Source organism: Perissodus microlepis, chromosome 9 (genome assembly GCF_051167445.1).
Source record: "Perissodus microlepis isolate ML-2025 ecotype Zambia chromosome 9, ASM5116744v1, whole genome shotgun sequence".
In the NCBI taxonomy this organism is placed as follows: domain Eukaryota; kingdom Metazoa; phylum Chordata; class Actinopteri; order Cichliformes; family Cichlidae; genus Perissodus; species Perissodus microlepis.
Window position 1 is genome coordinate 24,050,344 of NC_140469.1, and position 12,719 is coordinate 24,063,062.

The following is a 12,719-nucleotide window of genomic DNA, read 5'->3' on the forward strand; positions in this document are numbered from 1 at the left end:
GCATTGTGATTTGTAATATATCATCTTGTGGAAATATTAGCATTTAACAAAAGTCCCCTTGTATGGGAGTTTGTTCTTTTTTTTTTTTTTTTTTTACTCTAATTTGCTCATTTTCAGCTCAAAATTTCTAATTCTATTCCTGCTGGTGTAGCTTCACATGATCTACTTTTTCAAAATAATTTTATCTTATTCTGGGTTTTAATGCAGCCTCTCTGTACAACCCTTATCTACAACAAGCCATTTTGGGTATGATCCCCTTCCATTTAAGTCAACGTTCTTTTGACTGGCTGCCCGTGTGGAGCTGTAAGCCCACAATGCCGTGGTCATTACTCAAGAGAAATTATGTATTAAAAGTAATGCAGTATGTTACTTCAATACTTGACCAACCCTATATCATGACAAAGCATGTAATAGACACACTGGTCCACTATGTCCATTTCACGCTTTGCCCCTTCAAAGCATGAAATGGACAATCATGCAGAAGTTGCAGTACCAGAAGAGGAAGATAATATATTTAAAGCAGTACAATCCAGCGTTGTTCTATGTCACAAACAATTAAGCTAGGTGGCTAAAATGTGTTTACATGTAAATGTGTTTATGATGAACTGAATGCAATGTCTCTTTAAACGCTTTCCTGTGATTATTTTAATGTTGGCTTGAAATAAAACATCTCCCTCTGCTGGTACTGCAGGTTAGTGAATTACAGAATTTGGTACAGTAACACGCTGCATTAGTGTGTTATTGAAAGACGTAATGTGATTACAGTATCGTATTACTTTGTAATACATTACACCCAACACTGGTTACTGGGGTAACCATATGAAGGATCTCCAAGATTACTGACATGATACAGATCAAGGAGTTTAAATGAAAGTCTGAAACACTATTTAGAGCAGCTGAAGACGGAGCTTGTCGCACATCAGGATCACTTGTACACTGACCTCATTATTTTAGAGTTTGGCCTTGTTTAACTTAAGCATCAACCACTGTAACAGTATAACATATATAGTCATGTGAAAAAAAGGGTTTTAATATGCAGTCATCAATCAATTGTTTTTTGTATGACTTTATCAGTCTCTGACATTGTTATGGAGGAATTGTGGCCCACTTTTCTTTACAATGTTGCTTCAGTTCATTGAAGCTTGCAGGTATTTGTTTAAGCACAGCTCTCTTATGGTCCCAACACAGCTTTACAATCAGTTTAAAGTCTGTTGTTGTAGATCTACTGTTGTGTTTGGGACCATTGTCCTCAAGCCTGAAGTGGAAGTAGTAGAATACTTTGGTATAGACAGTTCATGGCTGACTGAGTGACTGCAAAACAAACCCAAACCATCACCCCTCCACCACTGTGCTTGACAGTTGGTAAGAGGTGTTTGTGCTGATATGCTGTGTTTGGCTTTCTCAAAACATGGAAGTGTGAATTGTGGCTTATCATCTCTTTTTTGGTCGTGTCTGTCTCAAAAGCCATACAGTAGTTCCAGAAATCTTGTGATTTGTTCAGATGCTGTTATGTTCTTTGTAGAGAGAAGAGACTTTCTTTTGGCAACATTTCTGAACAAGTCATACTTGTTAAGTCTTTTTTTTCCAGTTGCCAAATGTGGCAGTGTGAATTATGACTAAAAAGCTTTGCTTTGGTGTTATCTGCTCAAAGAACATTGTTCCACATGATGATCAGTCATTGAAGTATATTTGATTACCAGCCCCTGGCTGCACATTACCCTCTTAATTCCTATGCTTCCTATTGAATCATAAGGTTTTTCACAAGACTGCAAACCTTTTCTTTTCACATGAATGTATATTAGTAGTATGTGTAGTATGCATATATTGTTTATTAAAAGACAAAGCATAATAGGTCTACAGTAAATGGGTCAAAAATTTTACATTTGGGCAAAATGAATTTTAATAGGGCTTTGAAACTGATGACAAATGAATAGATAAAAGTTCATAAAACTGACTTTTTTTTTTGTAAAGCTGTCATCAAGTGGAGGCTCAGAGTGTAAAAGTGTATAACTTGAAAAGTCAAATCCAATACCAATCATTTTGCTTTCTTTTTATTACAATTATGCAATTGAGACACCGGCAATGACATTAAGTAGTCATCAAGAAGCATCTATTGTCAGAAAATGTCAGAAAGCATTAGTCAGCCAGCTATCAAATGTGCACAGACAAAATCCTCAACCTTCCTGTAATCTTGCTCTATTGTACCGTCTTTACCATACTATATAAAGCCCCTTGAGGTGGCTGTTGTTGCTGAATAAATTAAATTAAATAGAACTGAATAAATCCTCGAAACAAACTTTACTTACTTCATGTGCTCGATCCCTTGGGGATGAAGAATTTAGTCAGCACCTAAACTAATGCTCATCTGGTGTTTTCTGAAAAGTTTGGATCAAAGCATTATTCTATCCTGTTAACCCCCCTTCCTGAAGGGAAACAGCCTCTTTGTGTTTTACTCCTTAAGTCACAGATGTAGCTGAAATTCTGGGTGTAGGAGTACCTGCTATTGTTAAAGCATGATCCTCTCTGATAATTGCCTGAATGAAAGTATTGTTAAGGCTCTGTGCAGGTGCCACAGCCATCAGTAAGACAACGAAACCCAGCTTCCCACCTGTGAACACTGCCAATTGGCCTTCACAAGAGCGCAAGCTGGAGGGATCATTAGCTGTGATGGCTGCGTCATCTTTTGTAAAACGTCCCACTTACACACAGAGCTGGATGGTGTTCCTTCTAAAAATAATCAATGCTGAAAGCGTGCTGATGTGCTGCTTGCTCGATTGAAATACCAGAAAAATGTGAACTGCTTTTTCTTAGAAAACGGTGTGTCTTTGATGCCGCCCTAATACTGAAATAAAAAATAATAAACTGTATAGTGTTTAAAAGCTGCTGAAATAAAACAAAACTCACAGCATGTTGATTTAACTTTAAGACTGAGCCCTCAGGGTAGAAACACACTGGGCTCTATTAGGTTGCCAACACCTCCTACGCTCACTTGTGCTGTCAGTCCAAATGCAGTTTACTGCTGCTGTTGCTGCTTAGTTTCACAAGTAAAGTAGGCCAGTGTAGGAGCTGTGGAGTTTTGTGTTAGGTATAAAATAATGGGCTGCAGGTAGCACCTATGTAGAGTAAATCAGCAGTGCAAGGTGTCTGTAAATGTTTTATAATATAAAATTATTGAGACATCAGTTAAAAGACTGCAGGTTTTTCAGTCACACCAAAATGCTGGACAGAGCCGTCCTGTGATGCTGTTAAATTCACTGTTAAAACAGCGGAGCTGAGGATTAAACTTCAGTATTCATTAGTCCTGTAGTTAACTAGGTTTCTAACATTGTTTATTTGATTTTCCACCACACTCTTTCACTAAGACTCGAACAGTTCAGACACTGTATACCCTGCCCTAATTTTATCTTCCAGCCTCCGGGCAAAGCTTTGTTGTCGAGCTATCAGCCATAAAACATCTTCCGTGCCTTCACTGCCTGTTGCAGTAGACTGGCTGGTATTGTCTTCACCTTGTGAGGGTATGTGTGAGTGTGCAAAATGGGCCTGGAGACACAAACTGTAGGGGCTTCCATCACAAACTTGGTTTTTCAATAGGCAGATTAGTTAAAATGATAAGGCTGCAACTTTGCAAGACAGAATTACAAAACTTTACAGCCAAAGATCAGAGTCAAACATGTGGATTAAATGAAGTTTGCATCTATCATATTTACTGAACTTGCATACGTTTATTGACTCTCACACAAAAAGCTTGCCAGCTGGAGCTATCATCATAGTTTGACTCTGCAACAATACCTGTAAAATCAAAAAGTACTAACCTAGAAGCAAGGATAAGGACTCAATTCAATTCAAGAATATAAGTTAATTAAGTCAATTTGGTATTTCTGCTTAATGACCAACTCTATGAGACTAATGCTAAGTAAATTATCTATAGGTGGAAGGCTCTCAGCGAGGGAGATTTTCCAGAACATTCAGGTATATCTGAAACAAGGCATGGGTGTGTCTCACTGCTGACTGTAGCCTGCTACTGGAGACAAACACGGGAATATGATATTATCATTATATATCCTCCAACATAGAGAATAATGTAGGTAATTTAACCTCGAGGCAGGAGATGACTTTTGACTTAGTATTATGAACATTTAAGCATAAATATGTTGTTTTTGGACGTTGGCTGAATTCTCTGATGCTTCACATGATCAATGATATTCATCACTTGCATAAAGGTGGAGTTGCTATGTTGTGGGTGGAAGGTGAAACGTGTAATGTCACATCAAATTCAGATCAGATGGTGCCGACACTACAATTGAATTTTGCACTAAGATTGCAAAATTACAGGAAAGGGCTGATAACATTCAGCAGAACAACATGCAAAGTTTCTCCGGAGTGTGGGAGAGAAACATGATGCAAAGTTTGTTCGACTGGTGCACAAGCTTGTATACAAGACCAGTCAAATTCCATGACACAGACACAAAACACATATTTGCATCTTTCCATATGACTTACACTTCCAAATACTTTCATTAACACGGAATAAAGACAAAAAAATCAGCTTAGACACTGATATTACTAGAGAATAATTAAACGTTCTTGTTTCTTCAGTATTAAAGTCATCTTGTGACTTCTCTGTGCATCCATGCCTCTATTGCAGTCAGGAGCTTCTAATAGTTTGTTCAGTATATTTAAAATGAAATTATTAAGGCAAAAATCCCAAATAGTTTTTATGATGAATTATCTTCTGCTGGCTTGCATCCTTCTTTTTAATCATCGAATTCATTCTCAAACAGTTTTATTTTATGGTTGTTTGCATCCAACAATAAAAGGTGCATTTTTACCATGATATAACATTGATTACCTTGGCTGAATACAAATTACAGCAACTACCTAGAAAAGTAGCGGAGTTGGAGTTTGAATATTTGCTAAAACATTGCAAAGAAGCGTGCTCATTATTGAGCAGCTCAGGTGATCTTCCAGGTATGAGCATGTGTTGTCTTTGAAGAGGTAAAGAAATTGAATTGATTAAGTGTAGCAGAAGATGAAAACAGAAGAGCTTGCTGGTGGAATTCAGATTTACTCAAGCCTGAAGTCTGTGCTCACACTCACGTTTGCAAGTAGCTTGCCTAAAAATGCCGCGTCACTGAAGACGAGCAGCAGCACGCTGCAGTTATGCTCTGCTTCACTGATCCGATACTGTTTCGTTACCGGTCAGTAAAAATGAACAAAAGCTGACACTTGATCCACTGTGGAAAATAAAGTTGTGGATATCTTCATTGCCCTCCTGTGGTCAACGGGTAGCTGTGTTACAGCAGATTCCTCCTCACACTGCAGACCAGGAAAGAACACACTGAGATTTGAAGAACGGTGTCGCCCCGAGGCTGCTCTTGTCTTGTTTGGATTCATTTTACGGCTGACGCCAGATGCCAGTGCTCAAATTCAAAGCCCCGCCATCATTGTGTGTGTGTGTGTGTGTGTGTGTGTGCGTGTGTGTGTGAGAGAGAGATGTTTGACCGGTTTGCCAACCTGCCCAGCATACAATTTTTGACTGTTGTTGCAATTTTTTGCTCACCTCACACACTTAGCATTGGCAAATAGAAACATGTATGCGTGCACAGAAACACACAAACACACACATACCAGATAAAGGATAATACTCTTTGCAGGAACTGTCTGACCCCATATCCTGTATTCCCAGCTGTTACCCAAGAGTCACGCAGAGACAAAGAAATAGACAGAAAGATAGATAGAACTTCCCTCCTCCTCCTCTGTGGGGGTGTGTCAAAATTGTGTCTATTACGTCCCAGAGGCAGACCTTGCATTTCAGAATTTCTGATTTCCTGAATGCACCTTAGCACACGCACATACTGAAACACAAACACACCAGCAAACTATGCCATCTGATGCCAGAGATGATGCTCCTGTGTGAGAAACAGGTTGCTACTGGAACAACAAAGAGAAACTGAGGACAGAAAGGAAAGAGAAACAACAAGTTGTGAAATAGATGGTAACTGTGGCAATTTTTGGACTTATGAAAGATGGATGAATGAGAATATGGGAATAAGGAAGAGACATGTGCAGAGCAGAATGAAGAGGACAAGTCTCCATAGGACCCTAGGATACATATATAATTGCGCACAAGCATAAAAAGACTCTACAGATGCTTTTGAGAAGCATCAGGTAAGACATTTAAAGTTCAAAAAACTTATTAAATGAATTTAAAATATAATGTAAAATACCCTGTGTAACGCTTGTAAAGGATGCACACAATATGAAAAACAGCGCTGTGAATTCTTAAATGAAAGACGAGAAGAATGTGTTATGTTTTGATTTCAAGGAAAGCCAGAATGTGGGAAAAAGCAGGGGTTAAGCAAGAAATAGTGCTGTTGCCATTCTTCAGAACAAAAAAAAATGATGATTTTATTTGTGCTCCATCTACATGTATAATTTATTCAGACACTCCAGTTGACATTCTGCATATTTCATGCAGCAAACCCTGTAGATTTTATTTAATCAGATTCTTGTTATAATGAAACACAGTAAAGCGTAATGACTTACTTTTATGAATTGATTACAGACGTTTTACTGGAAACATGTAGCTGCTTGTCTTTAGCCACTGAGGCCGAGTCTGAAATTTTAAAGGAATAACTCACTCATAGTTGCTTTTGTCTAATATATATCAACAATTTAAAACAACAACAAGATCCATTTAGTTGTTTTTTATCTAACATGCCCATAACATCAATGGGTTTTCAAAATGCACATCAAGCACAAAAGTTTGGGTTAGTTTTAAGGAAGATAATAACTGTTAATATAAAGGAACATTTGTTATGATGGTTGCAATAATAAAAAGAGTGCCTACACTCAAAGAAAGTGCAAAATCACTAACAATATTTACTATTGTCTAAAGAAGGAAAAGAAAAGTGTCTCGTCAACCTATTTTCACCAACAAAGAAAATATATTTTCAAATTAGAAATGAGGTTTTTGCAAAAATCAATGTCTCCCTTTGCTTTAGCAATCATTAGGCAGTAATTTGTAGTAATAATTAGGTGACTGGATGAAACAGCCTCAAATAAATGATGACAGTGTATATTTTCAGATAAATATAAAATAATAAAATAACTTTTTGAGCATACTGAGCAATTATCATTGAGCATTAAGTGCTGATGAGGCAGATGGCACATTTAAAAACTACAGGCGTTGGAAAGATTTGAGAATAAAACCTGCGTATGACTTGAAAAAGCAAAATTATGTGAGATGATAGTTTGTTTTGCAAATTCGCTCAGTCATTTTCTATCAGTTATTCTTCACTTAAATGTTCTCTTGTCTAGTCTACACTGCATGTACCTCAGAATGATTTGATTTTATATTATGTTTGGAGGAAAATACTTCTATTTTGCATTTTATTAAAGATTCAAAAATGATTCTTTTTTTCTTTATTATGAATACAAAGAATATGCCTATTTTTTAAGTGAGGAGACACACATCACAAATATTAGATAGTTTTGCAGTTTGTCAGTTTTTTGTGTACCACATCCCTGATTTCATCTGAATCATCATTATGGTCAAGATTGAAATCTCAATGCTAAATAAATGTTGAATCAATGCAAAAATACTAACCCACTTAATAAAGGTGGATTTATAGTTCACTGGGAAATTATATTGAAAGGCCATTGATTTATAGTTGAGTGGGAAATTAAAGCGATTATTACTTGGACAATTCCATCGCACCCCTCTTTTACAGTGGTCCACCCCATTTGTTCAGTAGTCACTGATTTATAGTTGACCGGGATATGATATTTAAAAATCATGGATTTATGGTTCGATATCACTGAACCACAGAGAATACATCAGGTAAGCATTCACTTATTTTCTAATATTTCAATTTTACAAAATCTGTTCTTAACCAGTTATATTTATATAAAAATATTGCTGAACACGCACCACAGTGATACATATTCTAGATGTTTGACTGTCAAAAAGGTCATCAGTTGAAATTAGCTTGCTAATGTAACTGATTACTTAGATGATCAAATTATGTTAGCTAAGATGAATTAGAGAAAGATAGCGATATCTTGAAAACATCAAATCTGCAGAAAGTATGCTCATTCCTTATTTTTTTCATTTGCTTTATTCAGTTTTTGGTTTTGTTTTCTGGTGTAGATTGGGCGACTCAACAAATGGAGGAAGTGACAGTCTGAAAGTTCTCCTTTATCTACAGGCAGTTTACAATTACAGTCCAGACCGGGGCAGGACATCATTCACTGCACGAGTGAATTCACCAAAAAGTATTTTAAACTAATGTGATTCAATAAATTAAATAATTGTCATTTATATGTTAAAGCCTAGTGTTTAATGCAACAGTCAAAATGTTTTAATCAACATCATTACATTATTTACCATAACATTAGATAAATAAATTATATTATGCTGAAGTATTTTAAGTAATTTTTTTTAACATCATTTGAAATTCCACTTCATGTTCTTTTGATCTTTAGTTGATCATCATCTCAGTATTGTTTTAATATTAACCGAGGTGTAAAAATGACCAAGAATTAATGTCAGAATCCAATGTTGAGTCAATGAAGTTTAGGTTGATAGTAAAAAATTGATTTAACATTCTTTTAGTTATTGTTTTCTGTCTACACACACACACACACACACACACACACACACACACACACATATATATATATATATATATATATATATATATATATATATATATAATATTGTGCTCTTTCTAAATTTTACAAGCATGAACTGAAATTTAGCCACAAAATGACTCACACAAATATAACCTACTGGGTTCTTTTAAAGGCGTGAATGTAGTAAGGTGTAACCCAATCTCTATGTGTCCACCCTTGCCCCATTGTCAACCTTTCAGTGCACACAAAGGCACATATAATACAAGATCGTGTTAGTTTACGAGGAGAGGAAAGGAGAAGTTGAATGTAATCCCACAACTGAAACAAAAACTGACACGAATCTACATTTAGAGAGACACAGACGAGGTGTATTACATAAGTACAGTAAGAGGAAGCTGGCACGCAAGTTGTTCTTGTTTAAAAAAAGTTTGAAAATTTACTTTGAATAACATGATTGACATGTAGAAATTTGCAAAACAAAATAAAAAGAGAGAAACGGATGAATAACTGACTGTGGAGTGTGTTGCCTCTTATTTCCAGGAGGATGTTTGACCTTTGCTTAGAGGGGAGGTGGAGATGGAAACCTTATTTTCTTCTCACCATCTTGCTTGTGTTGCTGAGAGCTGCTCCTACAGGTAATGACTTACTCACATAAAGACAAAAAAAAGGAAATACTGATTTTTATTTAATGGAATATTTTACACCATAACATATTGCTGACTTAACTTCAAATTAAGCGTGCTATTTTATTTGGCTCTAAGCCACAAATGAGGTTTTATCTGTCTCCACTGTGTCGAAGTGCAATTAAAACTTTTTGTCTGGATTTCTTTTACCCATTTGCAGCACTTGGCAATTTCCTGGGAGACACTAAAGCAGTATTAAATGGTTGTAAAGACCACTGGACCCTGCAGGACAGGACAGCCGTGCCCCTCCTTTATGAGATGACCATATGTGTGGACATTCGTGTGGTCCTCCCTGGTGCTTGGGTGGCCTTCTCTTACCGCTCAGCCTTCGCACCCAGGCCCGAGTTAGGCCTGGAGGGAGATGAAAGAGCACTATATGGATGGCTACTAGGAGTGCGACACCGATTTCCTCTCCAGCTGTCCCCAACGCATTGGCACAGAGTGTGTCTAAGGAGGGATATAAAGGGCAACACTTTTAGTCTGAAGGTAACACTGAAAAGTGTTTGACAAAGCATTCAGATATTTTACTTGCATAAAAAGTAACAATGCAAGATTGTAAAAACACCCAATATTATTACAAATTGATGTATTTGTATGTATATGTGTGTAATTTATTTAGTAGTTACAATAAGAAGCAGCACAAAAGTCAAGTCCAGTTTTTTTTTTCAAAACAACAATTTTCCCATGTTAGCACAAACCCAAAACAAACAGTGTTTGTAAACAAAGAGAAAAACTGTTACATAACTGAAACTTACAAAGACACTGCACATAACGAGTGGAATTTGAAATAAAATACAAAACAAAAATGGCAGGTACTGTTTGGACAAACACACTTACAGTTTTGCAAGAAGTTGAGTTGCTGAGTCTATGTTTAGCCCTCACAGTGGTATGAAAATAGATTCCAAAGAACTGCTAAGGGAAATATGTATTAGCTTGGTTATTTTAGGCAGGCCAGGTAATGCTAATGACTGCAATCCCTTGCTGTCTCAGTACTTTTTTTTGTAGATACACTGTGATAGTTTTATAAAACCATAAATAGCAGGTTAAGCCTGTGAAATATAAAATTCTTTTTAAACTTTGTCAGAGCAATTTAAAGGATAACATTACTTTATTACAACTTGATCTTATAAATTTACATTTTGGCCATCATTTCTAGTTCTGATAGCATTTCTTTTCTAAATAAAGACTTGACTTGGCAAGCCAGCCATGTATATTAGTGGACAATCTACTTGGTCTAAGTTTAAAATGCAACTCAGTGCTGCTTTGCCTTACATTTTACCTACTGTGTGGCTTGCTGGCCACTAGTGTGGATGTCCTCATTGTGCTTCAGCTTCCTCTTTAGGATCTTTAGGTCTCTTGAATGGATAGACTTGTAGTCCATCAGAATATGCATGTGGTTAGGTTAATGAGGATAGTAAATTGACCATAGGCATGAATGTGAGCATGAATGGTTGTCTGTCTCTCTGTTAGCCTGGCAACACTTTGGCAACCTCTACAGGGTGTACTCTGCCAGCTGTGATAGGCAACGCCCCCCCGTGACCCTGAATTGGATAAATGAAAAAAGATCGATAAAATCGGTCTAGTTATGGTTATGTGACTAAATTTGATCTAGTTTTTTTTTAGTTTGCCTGCCTTCAAATGTGAGCAAAAACTAGAAGAAGAAAAACAATAAAGACAGACATAGAAACATCTAACTCTTTTAATTGTTCCAGGTTGATGGGGACATTATAGCAGAGAGGACCGTCATCGCTCAGGCCATCCCCTCCTACGGCTCTCTGTGGATGGGCTGTCGTCCCAGAGATCCACCCCCAGGACCTAATCTCGGAAATGTGGAGCTGTACTTGTTCCGCATGTGGGCAGACTTGGGTGCCCATGGGCCCTGCGAGGACGGCACTGTGATTGGCTGGAACGCCAAATACTGGGGAGTGACCAGTCCCAGCGCAAGGCAAATAGACCCCAGCCTTATGTGTGGTGAGCCAGATATGAAAGAATAACCTTGTCACGGATCGTAACTGTTCTAAAGTAGATCTATTAATATTAATCATGAATGGACTGCCAAACTAACAGTGGCTGCGTTCATAATAAAATGCAGGGCTGTCTTTTCTGTCACAGAAATGACCTTAATGTTAGCCAAACAGCATGTTATTAAGCATTTATCTGATCCTGCCTCATTAGAGAAGTTGCTACACCTTTGGAGTGTCACACGAGAGATTTCACACCAGAAATAAATTTTCAAGTTTTCCTTAAAGAGTTGAGAAAAATACTAGAAGTAAAAGCGATTATTGAAAATTGAAAATGTAAAACAATGAAAAAAAACCTTCCAAAGTAATTTTTAATCATAAAAAAGCAGAGCAAACATTTAGACATATTAGACAATTAACATTTAGACAATTAACTTTCAACAAAAACAAAAACTACAGGAATGCCACTAAAGCCTTTGCAGTACTGAGTTTTAGGCCTGCAAATTCAAGCTGCTACAACAATCTAAACCTGTTGGATGTATTTTCATTACGCGAATCAGACAAATCACTTCCTGCGAATACTTTAATATTGGTATCTCAATATTATTTGTTAAGCATGCCAATATCATTTGCTTAAAACAATAACATTGCATGCAAAACTTGTCTCTGTTATCTTTGTGCCTATCACTTGTTTCCATACCACTGCAGTGCATGTTCTCCAAGCATGTTGAATGTTGAGTGTTGCATGTTTTTATGTGTCTTGTAGACCACAAACGGTTGAAACGTGGGGCTCGTGCTTACAGAAGCATTACTAATGGTGTGTATCCATGCGACTAGTGTGACTTAGACACCAGTATGCATGCTGTGTTTATTTCTCTAAATGTATGAATATAAAAGACTAAATATGTGTTTGTCCATTAGAGGATATTTCTATTGTTCGTTTAAGACTGTGTAAATGTGGATTCTCACCTAAAAAAATAATAAATATTATATTATTTTATTTTTACATAACCAGATGGCCTATTTTTGTGTAAATATGCTTTTCAGGAATGCTATTGCAGTGTAAGAGATAGGAGTACCTTAACAAAAACTGTATCACAATAGCGCAGAAACAACAAAGAAAGAGACTAGAGGAAATCTACCTTGCTTTTACAATGCAAAAGAGAAAAATGTAAAGAATTCCTTCACATTTACAGCAACTACACTGGGAGCTGGCCGGTCCCTGCTGCCTTCATCTGGTAAGCATCACCCTGAGAGAAGTACAAAAATATACTCTAATAACAACCTACAGAAACTTCTTGTTGATGACTACTTTGCATATTTTTTCCACTATCTGTATAAAGAGATTTCATTTTGGTCCATTATTTTAGCTAGTAATAATGATTGTGAGTTTGTCTTGTTACATTAGAGGCAAATCAGAAAAAGCAACAGAAATCAA

The 12,719-nt window shown here is 36.7% G+C and overlaps 1 protein-coding gene across 4 annotated transcripts in view; it reads left to right on the top strand.

Moving 5' to 3' along the window:
- Positions 1-5,826: 5,826 nt before the first annotated feature.
- adgrg2a (adhesion G protein-coupled receptor G2a) overlaps positions 5,827-12,719 on the top strand; it is a 30,545-nt gene continuing 23,652 nt past the window's right edge. For 2 of the 4 annotated variants that reach the window (XM_084939764.1, XM_084939767.1), the window contains exons 1-6: positions 5,827-6,168; positions 9,178-9,272; positions 9,481-9,806; positions 11,033-11,291; positions 12,048-12,098; positions 12,478-12,519. In XM_084939764.1, the coding sequence (XP_084795890.1) occupies positions 6,149-6,168; positions 9,178-9,272; positions 9,481-9,806; positions 11,033-11,291; positions 12,048-12,098; positions 12,478-12,519 (793 nt within the window). In that variant the 5' untranslated portion in view covers positions 5,827-6,148. Of the gene's footprint in view, positions 6,169-8,152; positions 8,278-9,177; positions 9,273-9,480; positions 9,807-11,032; positions 11,292-12,047; positions 12,099-12,477; positions 12,520-12,719 lie in introns of all 4 variants that reach the window. The other 2 variants (XM_084939765.1, XM_084939766.1) reach the window with 2 other exon arrangements.